At 42.8% G+C, this 21,425-nt stretch overlaps 1 protein-coding gene across 3 annotated transcripts in view; it reads left to right on the top strand.

Moving 5' to 3' along the window:
* The first annotated feature begins 531 nt into the window (after positions 1–531).
* Positions 532–21,425, top strand: part of Tmtc2 (Transmembrane O-mannosyltransferase targeting cadherins 2) — a 187,590-nt gene continuing 166,696 nt past the window's right edge. For 2 of the 3 annotated variants that reach the window (XR_010891199.1, XM_067358977.1), the window contains exon 1: positions 532–755. Coding sequence is in view for 2 of the 3 variants with exons in the window: in XM_067358977.1 (XP_067215078.1) it covers positions 670–755 (86 nt within the window). In the remaining variant the exon portion in view is untranslated. The remainder of the gene's footprint in view (positions 756–21,425) is intronic. The other variant, XM_067358976.1, reaches the window with a different exon arrangement.

Genomic DNA, 21,425 nt, shown 5'->3' on the forward strand with positions numbered 1-21,425 from the left:
CCGCCGCCGAGCAGCGACGGCTGCTGTTGGAGGAAAGAGAGCGTCGGTTGCGACGAGCGACAGCTCGCAGATCATCGCGTGATAATCACTCCCGAAGATCCGAGACCCGAATCACATCCTTTTTTTCGGATAGCCTGCGTGATCTCTCTTCCCTCGATCAAGGAGTCACCTTCTCGTCCGCCAGAAATCAGGCCGTCTCTGACTTGGTGACGTCCTCTGCGACGCCTCTCGCGAGCGACCGATGTGAGACTACGCGGTAAAGTGTCGATTTTCGCTGTTGCGTTTGAGAAGATCGGGGGCCCGGGTCCGGGAGCAGCTTCGCCGCTGGATCGTATCTGGGGACGCGTCACCGACATTCATCCCGCGCGGGACCCGTCATCCGGGCAGGCGGCGTCAGATCGGCGGTCGTTCGATCGTCCGGCGGACGTCTCGGCCGCCGCGCGAAGGACCGGCGGCGTCAGGCGAAGGCGTAGGGGCGGCGGGAGAGGAGGCGGCAGAGGAGGAGGAGGAGGAGGAGGAGGAGAAGGCGGCGGGGGAGGTGGTGGTGGTGCTGGTGCTGCTGGTGGTGGCGGCGGTGGTGCAGGAGGAAGGCCCGCGGACGTGCAACAAGTTAAGAGGCCGCCGCCGTCGACGTCGCTGTCGCCGCCAGCGTCCTCGGCACGATGTGACATGGATATCCTCGCCGTAGCCTGCGCCCTCGTCGCGACGGCACTCTACTGCAATACTCTGCAAGCGGGTTTCGTCTACGATGACCGGTAAGCGAAGACCGTCTTTTTTAGCGCTGAGACCCCGAAACGGAGACGAATTATATCATTTCGGAGCGGGGTGGAAAAGCGGAGCTTTGAAATCGATATAATGTTGGTGGAATTTGACATGCAATAGATATGCAAAATTGACAACTTTCGTGACGATAAATAACGTTGCAATCTACACAAGGTATCTTATCTGAATCGTTGATAATTGCATTCACCGAAATTATATCATTTTCAACTTGATCTTGATCGCTCTATTCGCAGCTTGAGAGCTTCCGGGAAGTCTCGATCTAGGGCTTTTCCTGACAGGAGTTGTTTTAAGACTAGGTCGAAAGGCGGCCAATGACACACTTGGTGAGGTCGCGTGACAAGATTCGCCAGATTAGAACGCGGCACCGCGAAACTTTCGAGGGCGATACCCGTGAACGATAATGCGCCGTCACGCAGTGATAGCGGACAGAGCTTTGATTTGGAAGAAGCACGGTCAGCGCGATACTCCAAGTTGTTAATAGCTTATCGAGGCTTATCGCGCCGCGAAAGATCGGATAAATGTGACTTGAAGCATAAATAGATCGATTTATTTTGAACGCGATTTATTTACTGCTCGACTTCGTTTAATCCTTCAAAGAGCGGCAGATGTCAGTGTCTGTAAGAGCAATTCTGTTAGACGTTAATTAAGGTAAACTAAAGTTTAACTAATTCTCTGTCTCTTCGTAGAGACAATGTCTGCCATTGGAGAACTCGTTAAATGTCATTTAACTTGGACTAATGTTTAGAACAACTAAAGGCAATTGTCTTATTTTGAGAGGCAAGATATGCTAAATTAGAAATGTTTCTAAATCGAGAGTTTCAGGAGTTTCTTGAAATGTCATCATTTTCTCTGAAAGTTTGATACGGTTGGGATTTGTCCGATCAAATGTCACTAATTATACGAGTCCTTGGCTCCTTGCCCACGGACGAGGAAAAATTCTTGCCGGCCGGCACGTTTCCGAAGGGCGATGAATGTCGCTCATAAGGACTCGAGTTTGCCGTGAGTATTACTCATACCCGGAATGATATACGGTGGATGACATTCCTCGCGATATTTCAGCCGTCACTCCCGCACCGCGCGAAATTGTTTCTGCGCTGCCACCCCGGTTCGATACCTACCGCCGACTATAGAAAACAAATAGCCACGAGTCGAAGTAATCGCAACAAACTGTACGTTGTATCGTACGTTCGTTCGTTCGTTCGTTCGTTCGTTCGTTCGTTCGTTCGTTCGTTCGTTCGTTCGTTCGTTCGTTCGTTCGTTCGTCCGTCCGTCCGTCCGTTCGTTCGTTCGTTCGTTCGTTCGTTCGTTCGTTCGTTCGTTCGTTCGTTCGTTCGTTCGTTCGTTCGTTCGTTCGTTCGTTCGTTCGTTCGTTCGTTCGTTCATTCGTTCGTTCGTTCATTCGTTCGTTCGTTCGTTGGTTCATTCGTTCGTTCATTCGTTATTTCTCTTCTTCTTCCCGATCGATAAGACTGCGACAGGATTTGCACGACGCTTTCCCGCCGTCTGGTGAAAATTTTCGCGATCGTCAAATTTTTCGATGCTTTAATCCCTCGCCGGCGTCGCACGCTTCTTCAATGGATATTTCGCAGTTTTGCCCGATATCGGAGGTAACTGCGAAAACTCATTTGCCGCTCGCGCAAGTAATTAAAAAATGGTTTAACGTCGAATGAGAATTAATATTGTAGAGAATTTTGCGCAAAAGTACTGAGAAATAATAAAATTGTAATATTTACATAGAAAAGTTTATTGAAACATTTAATTAAATTATTTTAAAAAAATGACTATTATTTACATACTGTTGCTTTAGAAGAATTTCATTTTGTAAAAGATTTTCATTTTATACCCAAAAGTAAGGATTAATTTTCAAATAATAAAAAATGTTGCTCTTTCTCTCCATTTGCGATATTAATATTGTTTAGTAAAGGTATAAAGTTCGTATCCAATAAAAAATAAATTTGTTGAAACAAAATTATGTTGGAATTGTTACAATGTTACAAATAAATATCAAATGCCACGCAATACTATCAAATTGCGCCAGCGATTAATACGCGCTCAGTTTTGCAGTTTGTCGCTTTCGTAACAGAAGGCGATTTCCTCGACGATTCGCGACACCTTACGAAACCGTTCGCGCGCAGTAGCTCGCAGATAGCGCGACCGAAATGTGCGGAATTGGCGCGGGGTACCATATAATCCAAAGTTACTCGCACGATAAGAGCCCTTAATCCGGAGCTCTCGAATTCTATGACACTGAATCCCCTAATTGAGTATCCCGTAATCTCTCGAACATCGTGGCCAGAACTCGATCGCGCCGCGCCATGCTTCAGGCCGATGGAGACTCGTATCGAGATATCATAAGATGGGTTTAGGTTAGAGGATAATTTTCGCGACATATTGAATAAACATCGTTGAATCGGTGAATGCTCAATAAAGTAAAAAGTGCCGCCATCGTCAATATTCAAAAAGAGAACATATGAATTTAAATGGTTCTATTAAAATGTATGATTATATACATTAAAATATATTTTACTTTCAAATTTAGTAATATTTTTTTAATATCAACAGTATTTAGAAACTTCCAACAGAGTTTGTATTTTATAATCATATTTTCTGCAGTGCAACCCCATTTCATTTTACTTTTATATTTGTTTTGTACTTTGATAGCTCGTAATTGGCAACCCCGCTGTTATTAGAAGACGATACACGCTGCAAACGAGAGCCGTTCAATGAATTGAAAACAAGCCGACGTTATTTACACGACTGGAGTTTGAAAAACTCGACTATGCTTCCGTCGATCACTTCCGCCGCGTGTTCGCCGAACGATTCGTTTACGGTTATCGGAAGCGTTACGCAAATAATCACGTTTTGTTTCTCAGACAGAAAGCATCGAGCTTGCCATTGCAAATCCTCGCCGTAAAAGCGACCGCACGATACACACAACACCTATAAAAGTTACATATCACCGAATTATTTGCTGGCGCAAAACTTTTGCGACTCTCGTCCGACGACGTAAGTTTCTGATGTAACTAGATATAAAGGATTAGGCGAGTGTAATCTTGCCCGCTGCACGTGGCTCCCATGGGATCATGAATGTTAGTCCGAAACACTCTTCGAGTTCGATAGTTCACGAAGAGCGTTACTCTCATAGACTCGCGGGAGCGTTTATTCTTCATAACCAATTAATCCGACGCGTCTGTGATTTTTTTCCTGATTTTATCCAACTATTTTGTCGAATAAAGTCGATTATATTAGAAGGCAGCATCTCTTTTTTATTAATTTTATTTATTAGAAAAGATATCCAATTCTCTTGTTATTTGACTTGTTATTCGTTAACATCAAATACTCAATGAGTCAATAAAAAGAAGATATTTTATAAGAAAATGCTCGTTTGAGCTATTTTTAACTTACGTATAAGTCGTGTAATTTTACAGATACTGAAGCGTTAAATATGAGGGAAAATTATTTCAAAGCAACCGCTATTATTTCTTCCGACTTGGCACTAATATTATATGAAATAATTTAGATATACATGAGATTCCCAGCATAATTTACATGGGAATTAAATTACGACGCCTGTCTAAAGTAATACAATATAATAAGTTTACGAGCCGCGATAATGTCCAAGTATCGCGTGACCGCCGTACTTTCTTGGCGTAGGAGCATCCGCGCGACCACTGATTCGGCGCTTAATCAATCATTCCGTTTACATTATCGGCCGCACGAACCAACGTCGGTGTTATAAACATTTAGGCGCGGAACAGCACGTAGAGGCGCGACGCGGGGAAGAGTGCTCGCCATAAATTAAATTATTCCGGTCCGGGCGTCGGAAATCAACTGTGCCGACCGTTCCGCTGGAAACGCCCGGCGCGATTAGTCCGATAATCAAACGCTTAATTATGGGACGAATTCGGGTGGTCAGAGAGACGGGTAGATAACAGGAGCAAAGAGAGGAACAAGGGAGAGAGGAAAAAAGAACGAGATTCCCGAAAGCAAAAGGCGCGTTGGTATCGCGTCGATTCCCGGCGGAGCCTTAAAGCTCCGCGTAATAACGAAAAACGGCCGTGTGCTCGCGCGAGCGCGCGCATTAAGCCGAGATAATTTTTCATCCATATCCGGCCCATTAGCGGCTACCTCGTTCGATGCGACCGCTGAGGCTAAAGCGGCCGATGCGCCCGCCGGTGGCGACCATAATCAAGTCGAGTCCGGTTATTAACGACAGCCCCCCCGCCAACTATGTCCTCGCCCTTTTTGTCAGCTATTCTCTTCTTCGTTCCCCTTTGCTTCCTCTCACTCGCACCTCTTTTCTCGTCCCTTCGGCGTGATCTAGCAAAATGCTCGCCCGCCACCCATGGCGTCGGCAATCCCGCTGTTCTTGGTTGACCTGCAATTTTGTGTCTTTCAAAACTTGTGCTCCGATTATTCGGTCTCGGCGGTCATTTTATCTTCTCGTCTCGCGTTTTCGTTTCCATCTAGCATTTTGCGTTAATCGCTGATGTACTTGTTTTAGTCTGAATTTTAATTTCGCTTAATTCTTCGAAGATTTTATATTTATTTGTACTTTTGGATGGATATGTTTGACGAAAAAAAAAAAATGCTGACACACATGCGAAAGGTGTCGTAATACTTGAAGATCCCGGTTGTTTTATTCTGACCGTAGGTCTTGCGCGAAAGTTTACCGTGTCGTGAGTTTATTCCCGCCGCGCCCGAAACTCATAGGATAATAAAGGCCCCGTATTTTACCGCGACGCCTCGACCACAATGGTTGTGCAAAGAATACGGGACATATTTATTCGGCTAGTTTTTTTACTGGCGGCGCCGGGAACGGAGTCGGAAGCAAACGAGAGAAAGGAGGGCAGAACGGGAATGGACAGAGCCAAGGCGAGGAAAGAAAAGTCGAAACACGACGAAGTTGGAAGACGTTGCGTACGTTTCTCTTTCTGTCGCTTTTCCCTAGCATCTCGTTTCCGACAAATCGCGAAACAAGAATATTTTAACTAATATTGCAAATTTCTGTATATTTCTATAATTTATTTAGCACAATCTTGCTATTGATTTTTTCATTGTGTTTTCTAGTGTGTCTGATTTCGAGAAAAATATATATACCATTAGAAATTATTATTATAACTTTTGAGCAAAAGTAATCTTTTGCTACTGAGATGCAAATTAGACTTTCAAAGACTTATTTCGGTATGCAGATGTGGAAATTTGGAATACATCACACCATTGTGCAATACAAATTCTCTCAACTCCGTTTGCTTTTGATGGAAATATTAGCTAGCTATTGTCGTTTTATAACGATTAATACAAAATTCTTTTATTTAAATCTGATTTATTTATTATTTCATTAGATTTATTATAAATATCACGCCTTTATTTGCATTGTTTATATTTATACCTATTTTGCATTTTGATTATTTAATTTATTTTACATTTTTATTATTTACATTCTATTTTCTGGCTCTTTTGTTTCTTTTTTTTCGAAAAGAATATAATTTCCCGAAAAATATCTTTTTCTACCTCTATCATTCTCGTGTGTTAGCTAATCTCGCGAACGAATACCGCCACGATGTACATTCACACGTAAGTGCAGCACCGATGCATCGAGGACGAGTTCGGAATAAGAAAAGTTGGCGGTCGAGGCTTAGCTTGTTCCGCTTCCGCTGGTGAATAATACCGCGGTATTCGGCAGAGGCGCGCCTTCGGTCGCATGAAATGTAAAGCACGGCATTACTATTTCAGCCGGTGCGGTGCATTCGGACTTACTACGATGCACGGTTTCTCAGGGCGTGCGTAAATAATGGACGCGCTCCGGAATACGACGATGAAAGAAAAATTGTGCCAACCGTGAGAGAAACTCGCGCGACTACGTCGTTAAGCACCTTCATTATGAAAACTAGCGAAGCCAAATGATGGATCGATACATATGATGAGCACTCATTCTGTAATATAACAAAACATTATTATTATTATTACCCACACGCGAATTTTATTTCGCAATTTTCCATTTTCCATTTTTCAAGGCTTTATTATAAATTCGCGTTAATTATTTTATACGCATAATGTAATTATGCATAACATATCTTTCTTTGTCCTTTTTTAGTATTGTATATTCCCTTCTTTCATATACGCTTTCGATAACAAAAATATTATAAAATAATATCGATCATCACAATATGGGAAAATATAATCTGTTAAATAAAAAGCCTAATTACAAGATTTTTGTAATTAAGATGAAATATTTTAAATTTATACAATTTTATAACAAAATTTCGATATTAACAGATAATTAATTACTGCATCAAATTTTCTAAATTAATAATTTTATTAATGTACTGACATTAAAAAATTAGATATTTTTCGCGTTATGTAGAGTTTGACAGACGTCTATTAATCTATAGAACATCGCTTTGTATATTTATTACGTATTTCGCAGACGGAATATGTAATCGTGCCAAACACAATTCGGGGCAGCAACATCCAGACGAATCGCGAAAAATTTATATTCCATCGGAACTACCATCGACGTATTCGTTTTACGCAATAAATCTGTTCTCTAGATGTAATTTACAAAACAAATGCAGCTAGTGAGGCAATAATTTATGATTATTGTCACGTAAAACCGTCGAACGTAAAACGGGTTAATATGATTGAAATGGGCCTACTGGCGCGGATGATATTATTAAAGCCCGCTCTCGATGCCGATTCATAACGAATCAGAATAAAAGTTTTTCCCGAATTTATTTTATTCCTATTTCCCTTCCAAAATTTTTTTTCCAATTTTATGCATCTCTCGTATTTTTACTAGTACGCAAAACTGCAGATATCTAATATTTCAAATTGTGTTCTTGAATAGCGCATTAAATTGCATTGATTAAAATGATAGCCGATTTTGAAATACACGCGAGTGCAGGCTCGTTCGCGAATGGAACTTTTATTTCGATAGAAACGTCCGCCAATTCTAACGCATGCCATCCCGACGCGCACGCATTTTAATTTGAACAGGATAAACCTTTTGCACGTGGAAAATCTCCCCCTTTCGCGCTGTCAGCTGTGACTGACTACGCTTCTCTCAGGACAGATTCGTGACGAATAGACTGCGATAGGCGAGGAGGGGATTCGGATTAGAAGCGGGATTAAATTATTGCCAAGTAGATTTGAGACACATGAAACGCTCGGTAGAGAATATCATAATAACTTTTATAAATTGCTTATGCAGAAATGGCAATTGGGAAAAGAAGAGGATAACAAATAGGTCGATGAAAAATGGTGCCATTGCTCTTTGACATATAATACTCTACTTTGATGTCACATTATATTTGCATTGTTTTTCCGTGTCAACGGAGCGTGAGACAGCTGACTCAGGCAGGCGATTTTACAATTGTACTTTTTTTCCATTAATTGTGCAATCGTTGACCTAATATGCATGAACATGTACAATTTTGCTGGAAATTAAGAATTTATAATAATGAAATCTTCAATCCGTCATACTTCACTATTTAATTCCAATGGAGCTACTCGGAGTTCGCGACTACAGCAGATCGAAAATTCAGATTCGCGAATACGTATCGACCCGACGGCGTCGCCGACGCAGGAGGGGGGACGCGGGGGAGGGCTGGAACATTATAAATCCGGAATTCGCGTCAGTCACGGAGCCGAATGGCCAGCTGCTGGGATAAAAATGACGAGCGGGCGAGCGCATGTCCTCCCCTGAATGGCAGGAGGGATCGAACAAAGAGATCGCTTGGGAAGCGGAGCGTTCTGCTGGAGCAGCGTCGCGTACAGACAGCGCGTCGTCGTTCGATCGGTCCGCTGGAAATTCTTGCAATTCCGCCGCAGCTGGGATATCGGTCCTATTTTGCCCGTGCGTGGGCTGCGCCGGACGCGCGTGTGTACACGTCACGCGTGAGCGTTCTTCTACCGAATCGGTGCATCATTCGCAATGATGCACGCGGCGCGCGTGAGATTCGGGAATGCACGGCCGCGTCGAGCATTTATCCTGCGGAACCGAACGGCACAGGATCGATGCGCTTTATCGCGTCAGAAAAACGACGGCGCGGAGAGGACCGGGGACCGGGGGAGGCGAGGAGGGGTGAACGAGAGATAATTTATGACTAGGCTCTCTTGGTTTTGATAGGGCCTCACCATAGAAACGAAATACAATGCGCGACTGATATCACGCCGCTGTAAAGATCGGAAAACGGTTAAAAACGAGAGCGACGTACCAGCGCGTACCCCGTTCGAGTTAAAGGGGGTAGTATATCACCGACCGTGGACGGGGGAGGGCGAGAACGGAGAGGACGTGCGACGCTCGGCCGTCGGTGAATAAGGGCGCTCGGTAATGGCGACACGACGCAGTAAATACCGCCACACGGATGGCGAATATACGCCGAGCAACGAGCGAGAAGTTGAAGGGCTTTGCGAGCGAACGTGTACACGTCGCGAGAATTAATCGGCTATTTTTATTAACAATGCCGAGACAAAGGAAGGGAAGAAAGTGGAAAAAGGCAGGCGGTGAGCGTGAAACAATAAAAATGCCTTTAACTGCATTAAAATTGACCGTCGTTCGCTTAAATCAATGAAAATAGGAATGAAAATATGCATAGTCAATTATGCTAAAAAAATAGTTTTTGATTTCGATGAGTTAAGTAAGCGAGGTCACTGAATATAATTTCTTTGATGGATGTAAATTTAAAAAATGTCTTTTCGCGAAAATGAGAGATAAATCTCCCTTCTGAAATAAACCATTCTGTTAACTATGTTGAGTACGCTGCGTATTTGGAGATAACGCGTGAAAGAATATCCCGTAAATTTGGGAATACAGAATTCATTTCGTTTGAAGCGAATATACGTCAATCTACGCGCTTCGCCAGGATGAACGGGGGACATTCGCGAGCTCGAGATTTAGCCCGAAGCGAGCTTCCTCGTATGTATCGTTGCACGGTATACGCGGTTATATAGACTGCGTTCATATGCATAAAAAAGGGGCCTGAATATTTTCAACCGCTACTGAAAAGATTTTTTAAAAATCTCCGGAGGAGATCCTCGATAATCTTTTTGTGTTTCAAACATAAAGGAAGATAATGCATGACTATGAAAGAGTTAACATATTAATAGCTTTTTAAAGAGACGTTCTCACATAATGTAAGCATGGAAATTAATGAGTTTCCCGACCTATAAAAGTGTACGTCTTGCAATAATATATACAGAAGATAAATTTGCGAAAGATTCAGATTTTTTCCTCAAGAGACAAAGATGCTAAAAGCTTTGAATGAGATTCAATTATATCCGATGCTACATCGGTCGATTGCATCAGAAGAATTCCTTTTCAGGACATAACACGCCCCTCCCTCCCTTCCCTCCCTCTCTTTCCCTCCCGCCGGTACGAAACAAGGTACGAATAACACAGCTTTTGCAGAACACAACTAACGATTGTTAAAGCACCGCGTGTTTCCATTGAAGGCGCACTTCGTGTTTGAGTGCCGCACGAAATGCGCTGTAATCCGTTACAAAGGTGCGGGGAATCCGGAGGAGAGCAAGAGGCAGGTGAGGATGAAAGGGGAGGAAATGTTTGCGGAGGTGTGCACTTGTACGTTTAATCGGCTCATTACCTGCATCCCCCGAAGTCAGGTAAACCGCCGCGGCACGCATGCACGTCCGACCGCGCTGGCGCAAAATTCTAACTACGCGATTATTGTTACAGTGCGTGAATGCACATCGTACTCCGTCGCCGTCGTCGTCGCCTATCTCGAATTAATCCGTTAAGCGGACGGTAACGTGCAAGCGCGCACAATAATGCCACGGCATCGACCACGCGGAAGTATATTTAATCGGTCGTACGCAGAGTTCTACACTTGTAATCGCTGACGCCCTTGTGCACGGTTAATGTATCAGAATACTTTCCCGTTCGGCATCACACGCGGGATTCGCCGTGTTAAACGGGTTAAACGCCGCACCGGCTGAGCGCTGGGGCTTCTGAATGAAGCATTGTCCTTCTTGCGAAATTTGGCTCAAGCTGCGATATTCGAAAGGATGTGAACGTGATCAAGTTTCAACGTGATCGAGGATTAAGCTAAATTAATTTATGTGGTATTAATCCATTTTTTTATTTCAACTAATAACAAAATTATATGTACATATATAGAGACATGTCCCAGTTGGAAAATAACGGCGTTTGGAATATTGGTGAAAGATTAATTTATATCCCAAATTGTGTCCTAGTGAATTGGAAACTTCTGTATTTTCGATCGCTTAGAAAACCTTATCTGGCAACATTTATGTTTTGACTGTTCCAATATTAGAATCTTTATCGTCAAATAAATTCTTTGTCGTTCCGCATAATTCACATCGCTTTTTACAGTCATAAGAAGCTTACTCGATGCAGCTTCGACGACTCGATTGAAATATTCGAATGTAGCAAAAAATTCAATGAAAAATATCATATCATAGAGGTGATTCGCAAATGGACGTGATATTTAGCGCGATTCTGCGCGAAGCTACCGATAATAATCGTGGCGATGACTCGACGCCAGATGGTATCTGCATCTCGCTTTTTTGCGGCATCAGCGCTCGTCCGCGAATTGGAACGGATCAACGAGTGGGACACACGGCCATTTTTATGCTCGTTTGGCGAATCGTCCACCGCATCGTCACAAAAAAGCGACGCACGGTGAAACAGATTTCTGGCGCGACTCTATGGATCGCGATAACGCGCGCGATGATTTGTTCATTTCGCGAGCTTACACACATGGTAAATTTATTTTAAATTGTAAATGCATATAATATGCGGAAATCTGCTTTCCGCGCGAAGCTCTCGTTAGAAGTTCACTCTATGCACTGACGTGAACATTAAAACGAAAGGATTAATGACACGCTAATTTAAATTTTACCATAGATATTTCCTGCTGAAGATTTACTTGTAACGTTTATTCATAACATTTATGTATATATTTCTAAATCCAGTAATACGGAATAATATTTTTCAATGGTAATTTTTACTTTTTTTTTCTTGTATAACTATATATATACATATATATATGTATATCAAGATCAAGAACCATCTGAATTTAAACCATGTAGACATTATTTGATTATAAGAAATTCGGTTTGCTATTTAAGTTTATAATTAAGTAAATATCGACTATAAATTATTCAAAGAATATATCGTTAAAATTAAGGGCGATCGTCTTGAATAAAAGTTTCTGCGCCACTCTTTCGATTAAAAACGAAACTACGAGAAGCAAGCCGGAGGTCTGTGTGTGCTCTGAAATTACTTCAAAGAGATACATTTAACGTTTCCTCGAGACAGTATTTATCTTTGCAGCGGTGCTCATCCTATCCGAACTCATGTTAATCATCCGACGCGACATTCTCTCTTTGTCCTTTTCTCTTGCATTGCGCAAAACACTATATTCCTATCCACGATAAACTTTTTCACTATGATGGCGGCTACGGCGGCAATAGCGCGGATAAACAGCGGATTCTTTCTTATCGCCTCGCGGCAGAAGAGCCGAGACAACGATGTTTCGCCGTTCAGCTGGTAGCGAAACGTCAGTCTTCCTCCTACCCATCCCCGTCCTTCCGCCGCTTTTCGTTTCCCCTTCCGGATTTCCCTTTGTCTCCTCGCCTCGCTGCCGAAGTCTCGCGAACTCTCTGACAGAGTTCTCTCTCCAGAAACTGGCTGCCGCGTCGAGCTATCGCGCGTCGCGATAGTCGGAAAGGGATAGGGAATTCGCGGATAGGACGGAAGCGACGCGCCGAGGAGCGGCAGCGAGAGAGCTCGAAGGGAGTCAAGCAGAATGGCAAATCCCGAAACAAACGGCGCGCAGTCTTTGCGAATCGAGCGAGCTTAGCAGTGGATTATCTTCGGCGTGTGTATATATAGCTCAACATAGAGAAACATAGAGATAAGAGAGAGAGAGAGAGAGAGAGAGAGAGAGAGAGAGAGAGAGAGAAATGGAGGAGGTGAACTTCGCCCGGATGCTGGATAGTGTACCCGTAAGAGCCCGAAACCATGTTTCCCGACGGTTTATACGTCGCTATTCTCCTCGCATAGGACGACACTGCCGCGATCGACGCCGAGACATACTCCTCGTTTGTCGGGAAAGTCGAAGGAAATCGACTGTTGCGCTCTTAAGCGGATTTGAGACGCGCACGGAAACGCTCGTAAATACGAACACTTGACGGTGATTAGGCGATTTTTCCGGTCATTATCGGTCATCGCGAGAAAACAGTTATACCGTTTTTTTTTTCATTCGATTTGTTCATTTAATTAGCTATCAAATTATATCTCAACTATCAAATAATTATTATATAATTTTTTTATTGTCAAAATAATATTTAAAACATTAATTAAAATAATAGCTTGTGATAGAATATTAGGAATACGATAATTTGGCAATCGATTTTAATTTCCCAAATGACCAGGTCGCCATTGTCGAAAGTGAAACATCCAGATCGATATCCATAAATAGAGAGAATTGCAACCTGCGGCTACAGTGCGCTAACCGACTCTGTTGTTACGATGTCCGTCGTTGTCGTAATCAAATTAATCTCGTTGTCAGGACAAGTTGCGAAGCGAAGCGTCCGAAAATTACAACGCTATGGAAATGCATTGTCTGAATACGATTTCACCTGCACGATGAATGATTTGTTTTACATGAATTTCACAAAGCAATCGATTGCACATTGACTATTGCAAATAATGCCGTTTTTGTTCGAACAAACAGCATCTTTACCACGGTCGTGCAATTTTTGTTCCGTTTTTATGTCAAACACGAAACGTCCGAGTTATCGTTAAAATCCGATAAACGCACAATACACGGCGATTCCATTCCACGGTTAATTACTGTTGAACGTAAAATTCGGCAGAGGAAAGCTCAAATTGTGAGGCGACAACGTAGTACCGGCAGGAAATTGCTAATAATGCAATGACGCCGGTCCGACGATTATCCGTGGGATTATGACGCACGCCGTAAAAATAACGTGCACACAGCGCGAAATATTAAAGCGATATAGAGCGTAGAAAATGATGAATAAAAAAGAGATGGCATTTTATATCAGCGAAATGTTATGCGATCAATTTTCATATTAAATTCAACAACAATTAAATGATCATTCGACAATCGTATTGATATAATTAATAATAATGCAAAAATAACGGCGTCCTCTTTAATCGAATATATGCAAAAATACTAATAATAATAATCCACCTGTATCACGTTAAATCTTGCACAAACCCTCGTATAAGATGCTAATGCAGTGTAGCGAAATAATCTGCCGTAAAATTAATGACGCGCCTAGATTTAGCAGATTTAAGCCTCCGCGGAAAGCACAGCACAGGATGTGCTTTTTACGTTCCTCGAAAAATGGAGTTTTTCTAAGCGGCTCGTATTAAACCTTTACTACACCGCGATACACCTTTACGGCGCGAATTTCAGTACTTCTACTGCCAGCAGCAACGGCAGCCAGCAGTGAAGCGAGCGGGAGATAAATGTATACAGCCTCTCGATTATATCGCACGGGCTATCTAATAATTTTTCGTAGAGCATAGAGGGGAAGAACTCCCGGAAAGCTTTGCCGAGAGATTTTTAAGATGCCTGCCGGAAGGAGGGAGTGAGGGGGAGAGGGCGGATAAGTGGCGGAATGTTTGTGGTAAAATTAGAGCGCCGTTCGTACCACGGCGGTAGTACAACGAGGAACAAGCATTCTTGGAATTCTTCGGATTAGAAAACGACTAGACGAAGGTGGATCGAGCGCGATCGTGAACGCTATACGGCCGTGGTGATTTCGTGGTGGCATTAGGAGTCGCTGCCGGTACTCTCGCGCGGCGCCGGTGCAAAACCATGGGACAAAAGTGGGACGCCCGATAATGGAAGTCCTTTTCCGCCTCCCCGAGCCTCGCCGATCCCTCCTCCTCCCGCCACCGCCACGCGAAGTCCTTTCACGACCGAGACACCCGGTAGATGCGAAATCGATGCCGGTGCCGGGACGTGTTCGCGCAAAAAACGTCTCCGGGCCACGTTATAACCCGGACTCCCGGTGTCGTCCAAGTGAGACTGCAGCCGGGAAGAACATTACAGGCGACATAGCAGGTGTTTGTGGAGCAGCGGTTCGCAAACTCGGAGGATACGCGGTCGATTGAACGTTAAAGTGCGGATAGCTAACCGTCGAAATGTCTTTTAGACAACGCCCAGCTATTTTTGTGAGAAAAACAGCTTTATTTTCTTTTATAATATAATTTTGTGCAAGAGATTATTTTCGGGCAAAAATATTTTAAGTATCTATCGAATTTGGATGCAGATTAGGAGTGCAGCTTGCGTTTGCGGGATGACGTAAGTCGTTAATATCCGCCGGTAAAATGTTTAATACAGGCTATTAGAGGTAACGGGACGTCTGGGAAACCCTCATTCGGGTACTAAGCTACAATCTTTGGGGGATTACCAAAAAAGAGTTATATATGGTATGACGCGGACGAGCTGCTTCTTATCGACAGATAAGATCCCTACCGACCTTCATTAGTCTCAGCAGCGCGAATCGTGCGAATATGTTCGCACGTTCGCGAACTATCCAAATACCGGCGTTTTTTCACATATAAGTAAATAAAAAATATTTGATAATAGAAATTATAATTAGCAGGAACAAAATAAAAATCTACTTTTAGCATTGCGCAATAAAACTAAATGATAGAAAAGATTTTGTTTATTTATACAGAATGTTCCAATTTTAGTGTCTCCAATATGCAGTCTCAAAAAAGCTATTAATTAACATTAATTAATTGACATTATTGTCTTTTTAATGTCTACATTATGCACTGTTTATTATCAATTATATTTACATACTTACTTTCTGTATTTCAATCTTATGTTATATTTTTTTACAAATTGTTTGCAAGTTGGATCGACTTTCTTGTTACATGATCGACGGAATACTGCGTTAACAATCTCTCTCGCTGGGGTTTACCATCCCAAACTTCGTTAAGGGTAATGATCTAAGAGATCTTCCTTGTGCTCATTAATCCCTCCCTTAATGCGTTGTTCCTTCCTTTAATGCGTTGATTCATCTTTGAAGGAAATTCTCATTATGGTAAACTTAATCAATTAGGTAAGAGTCGATCGTGTCAGTTAGCTTCGCGATTATCGTCAGCAATACGCACTTGATTAATGTTATAACGTAAAATCTGCATTGTACATATCTATATTTTAGATGCTGGCTAACAATATAACAATAATACGATTGAAAGATCGATAACAAGATTTTAAAACTTTTATAATTCAAGTAGTAACTTCTCGTTTCCATCTCGCTAAAGAATATCATGCGAGGGAATCATTGTACTATTTAGTGCAATTATAAAAAACAGAACGCGCTCCTCAATATTATTGCGTGTTAATTCTTGCACATTCTATTTATACGATTCTTACAAGTTTGAATTTAGAAAGTATGAGATGTTAAAAGTTTGCGTTAAAGTACACAGCGCGTTGCACATCTCACTTCTCCCACAATTTTTCCGCAGTTTATGAAAACGTGCTCCGTATGAAATCCGCGGAGATCTGGAATTATCTTGTTTTGCGTACGCGTATGTACACGTCGCGTGTGTTCTCGAGAGACCGGGACTTCGCGAGTATCGAGTTTTCCAATAAATTCGTGGCGCTGCCGCGGGTCTCGTTTTGTATAATATTTGCATGGTATCATTGTTTACGGCCACGGCACGCGTTGCACTCGCATGCAACTCGTGCAATTTCACGCGCCACTTACGCGAAATATCATGCTTTTGCTTTACATCGTTGTGGGAATTGAAAAGGCTCATGGGAAAAGGGAAATTCTCTCCAAAAATGTTTTCAGATTTTTAGTGTTTATTTAACTTCACGCGTAAAATGTTCTGATTTGCGGTAATTAAGTCACGAGTGCGGAAGGATATGCGCTGAAATGAAAAAAAAAAAAAGAAAGAAAAACTTGCGTCGACGTTTACGCACAGTTGGACAGTTACGCGCGTTGATTGGACCAAAGGAATTTTGGAATTAAAAAGCGTATTTCCATTTGCATTCCGCACGGCTTTCAATCTTTTCTACCACGCATATGTTATGAGAATGACAGCAGGAAAATTCTCGTTTAACAATTAATACTCGGGAATTTGCTCGCGGCGATGATACCGTAAGAATGTTACTCCGCATCTTCCCCACTGTGTTAATCCGAATGCACCACTTCTTACATATCACCCTTTCAAGCACACGATTAAACACTGTGCATCTCTGTAACCGCGTGCAAAAGCAATACGCCCGCGTCATTCTGAATGCGCGCGCGCGCGCCTGCGTTTGGAGCATGACTGGCGGGAAATTACACGGAATTAACACAGAGGATTGTTTGTAATAAAGATTAATAGCGGGCTTTGTAACGACCGCGTTTGATACTCGCGGCTCCCACATCGCCTGTGTCTCTCTTTCTCCTTCTCTCTCTCTCTCCCTCCCTCCCTCTCTCTCTCGCGCTCTCTCGCGCTCTCTCGCTTTCTCTCGCTCTCGTTCGTATTCACTCTCTAATAAATATCTCTTTCCCACTCTCACCCTCTCGCATTGCGTTGCGACGAATGTTGTTTGTGTAATCAACGGAACGAACAGAGCCCCTCTGCCACACCGCGCGAGGGTGGGACCCACCTACCGCTCCAGTAGCGTGTAATTTGTAATTCCGCACGCTGCATTATTTTCCGCTCTACCGCTTTCCCGCTCGCCGTCCCTCGCGCGCTGTCAACCCACTCTCTCGCAGCCCGCGCGCTCCATCTCCCGCGCTCTCTTTCACCCGTGCTGATGGCCCGCGCTCTCGTCGTCGAGCGCACGCTCTAAATTACGGCTTCATTCGCGTTTCGCATGACAATCCGCCAGGCTCCCCCGGAAATTGTGGAAATCAAATCAGTTGAGCGTGTGCAGCGTTACGCCCGGCGGTTACTCCAAATCTCGCTTATTACCGCTTATAGAAAACGCTAGACTTGCTAGAGCGAAATATGCGAAATGCGAAAAATATTATTACCTGGAAAGAGATGGACTTGTAATATTTGAAAAAAAAAAATGCTGAGGATATCGTTTAATTTTCTTACTCGAATTACGTGTGATTTGCATTTTATAACTTTCCGATTTTTACAAGGTACTCTCTGTATTACATCGAACTTCTTATCTTGTAGAAAATTGATGCAAATCCCCTCCCTCCGTACTATGCGAACAAAATGAGAGCCTGTGGCTCTATTACTACCGTAACTGCCAATAGCCCACGCAAACGAAATACCCGCATACATATGCATGCGACCATACTACAGCCATAGCATAGATATCCAGTGATTATTCTCGGATATAAAGGCCCTTCCAAACACAGATCTCTGGACATTTGTTGATGCTATCGAGAGCTATTCAAAAATACCTAATGCATATCTGTAATACGCGATGCGGTTACGAATCAGCTTCAAGTTTTCAAGATAAGCAAAATGGTGATACATTCGTATTACGCATTCCTCAATTATTGAGATGCGAAAAAAATAAAGAAAAATATTCCTCTTCACGATCGCCGGGATCGCTAATAACACACGGTTAATTCCGGCTCTGGCTGGGCGCGTCCCCGCATCCATATGTATGCCCACCTTCGGCAATCTTCGGCAAAAACTTCTCGCCCCCGACGCTGCCGTCGTCGCGCGCCGGCTTGCTCTGGCGTTGGTATTAATAATGTAATCGGCGGGGGTTGAGAATTAGGAACGATGTCACGTCGTCGCAGAGTAGGGTACAGTGCAGGCCGGTAAGTCGGCGCCCCGTCGACCCGTGGAGGCAAAGATAATTAAACCACGACCCCACGACGTTCCTTGCAACGAGGGTGCCGTCGTCATCGCCGTCGTCGTAGTCGTCGTCTCGGTTACCTGAGCGTTATCGTGCCCGGAATGAGAATCTTAAATGGAAAGGGGTTGTTGCGAGTTGCGAGCACGAGGACCGAAGCTGCGACGGCGTTAATAACGCCGAAGGCGCTTGCATTGCGAGTGCAGCCGAGACAACGTCGGGAGTAATATAATCGATACAGTGTCGCGGAAGTTTCTCGCCGGAGAGTGCATTTGACGTGCACAATTGCGCGCTCAGATTCATCGCAGCGTTAGAATTTATCTCGGACGGCAATTAACTGCCCCTAATAAATCGGCAGGAAGACTGTGGAAATATTTAATCGACGTGAGAAGTAATTTGACTTTTTATTGCTATATATAACAAAATTAAAGTCAACTTTTTAAGCAAATGCAAATATCTCGTTAAATGAACGAGGAACATACTACTCGTTTTTACTCGCGAACTTGTTCCCTAACTATATACGCCATTATTTTTTAGTTTGAAGCAAATAATAAGAGATAAAAGGAGGAATATTGTTTCGTTTTTTAATCGTTCAATGTTATAATGTGTTAATAATAATGAATAATTATTAATTGAGATGTGTATACAAAAGTTTTGCACTATTGTCACATCGCGTGCGTAAATTTGAACATATTACACGAATGACTTTTTTATTATGCAAAATGTGCGTAGTGGACGCAGCCATGATGTAGGGTTTTATGAAGCAGATCGACATTAACTTTTATGTTGTATATTTAACGACGCAACACTGTAATTTCCAGAAAACGATACCATTATCATTATCAACGTTTTACTGCAATTACTGGTGTTCACTGCAAAGTGCTCATTTATGTAACAATTATTATCATCCCATTTTACGGAAACTTATTCCGCACATAGCGCAGTCAAAAAAGAATAATTCAGCGAGATACGGCGAGACGATATGTGGAAACTTTGTGGTAAATTTCTGACGCATTAGCGATATTAACAAAAACAAACCGTTCTTATTAATGTCGCAAAATTTATTTGGCAAATATTTTTCAAATGTTAAACTTTAAATATCGTTTCTTGCGCGAGCTCCGCATCCGACATTGCAATGGAACACCTGTGCGAGCACAGGCGTATTTTTCCTAGCGTTTTCTTATGAAATTTAGCCTCCACATTTTTAACACTCATACATTTGTTACGCGGTACGTTGCAGCGGTAAATTTCTTCGAGTCCCGCAGCTGCATTATGGGGTATAATTTCTAGATATACCAAGAGCGCGGGGGAAGTATACTTTCATATACATACCGCACACCACCGTTCGCTACAGGGATACGACTCTATGACTTACGAGTTGGAAACTTCCAACTTGCATCTATGCGAAGCTCGATAATTCACAATAATCGACATTTACGACTCGTGTAGCGCGCGCCATGCCGGGTAATCAAAAACAGCTCCTCCGAAACTGCTTCATCGAACAGAGATGGTTTAAACGAAGTTATTATTTCCGTTGGCATATTTTATACACAGCTGTATAAATGACAATAATCAAATAAAGTACAGAATCGATATTAAACGTCTAACATCTTCAAGTCTGTAATCTTAAAATAAAACAGCATTGCTAAATTTGTTTTTATACATCGGAAATTTTATATACAAATTTTTCGTATAGATAAAATTATTTTTTCTTTACCTTATTATTTTTTGTAACAAATTTAAATTTATTAATAGCGCAGTAATTAAAATTGAAACAATCACGCTACGGCAAGACATGTGAATATAATTTTTGCCTTTCGTTAATATCAGATTATCGCGATTTATTTTTCTTCGTTCCGCGAGGACACCGACAACTATGCGTTCAATAAGACTCGGCATTCGAAATTGGATGCACATAAGATGCGCGGGCACGTGCAGGCACGAGATGAGACACGTTTCTCGCGAATATTTGCGACGGCGGTGGCGGCAGCGGTGTGGGATGCGCCACTTAAATTGCACACGGTCTGTCACTTTGGCGTAGCGACGCTGCCTTTCCGACGTAAGGCGGCTTGTAAGAACCGTCGTCGGGCATTATTAACACCACCCACCGTCGCGCATCTGTCTCGCGAGCTGCCTTTTATATGCGGCATTCGCATTCCCCCCGCTTGGCATTGTATCTGTTGTGTGCGTCGCGAAACGGAGCGGTTTAGGCGGGATCCGACGATGTCATGCGAAAACGCATCCGCATGCACATGTGTGTACGCGCGCGAGCGGCCGCGATAATGGCAGCTCCACCGGCGATGCAATTGCCGCAGTTCTACATTCTCATCTCCATGAACTCGTTTCGCCTGCCATTGTCTGTTTGACTCTGGCATTCATTTGCGTCAAATAATTGTAACGATAGCTGTGCCAAAAGTGTAAGTCGCGTTACAACTACATCAAATTTTACAGCTCGAAATAATTAGATAAGTTTCTTTATCGCGTCGAAAAGATTTAATGAATTCCATTGAAATACGCACTTTTATTGTGTCGGCGAAATAATTGGTATTCCGATCGCGCCTGTTCGAATTTCAGGATATTTAGGACTTGAAACAATACGAACAATAAGTCTGAACTGTCCTGCAGAATCTAATTTGCAATTTGGAGCAATTCTGGGAAATGGTGACAAAGTCATACGCATCAAGTATCATTATTGTTTATGATATGGTTATGAATACGCTTCCGATATAAATACTATCCGGGATGATATCCAGACGCTTCGTGATGAATATGCTCGGTAATTACCTAACGCTAATTACGCTAAAATGATAATGACGCCGCTTACGCGGAAGTACGCCCGTGTTC

The sequence above is a fragment of the Linepithema humile genome, chromosome 7 (genome assembly GCF_040581485.1).
Source record: "Linepithema humile isolate Giens D197 chromosome 7, Lhum_UNIL_v1.0, whole genome shotgun sequence".
Lineage (NCBI taxonomy): Eukaryota > Metazoa > Arthropoda > Insecta > Hymenoptera > Formicidae > Linepithema > Linepithema humile.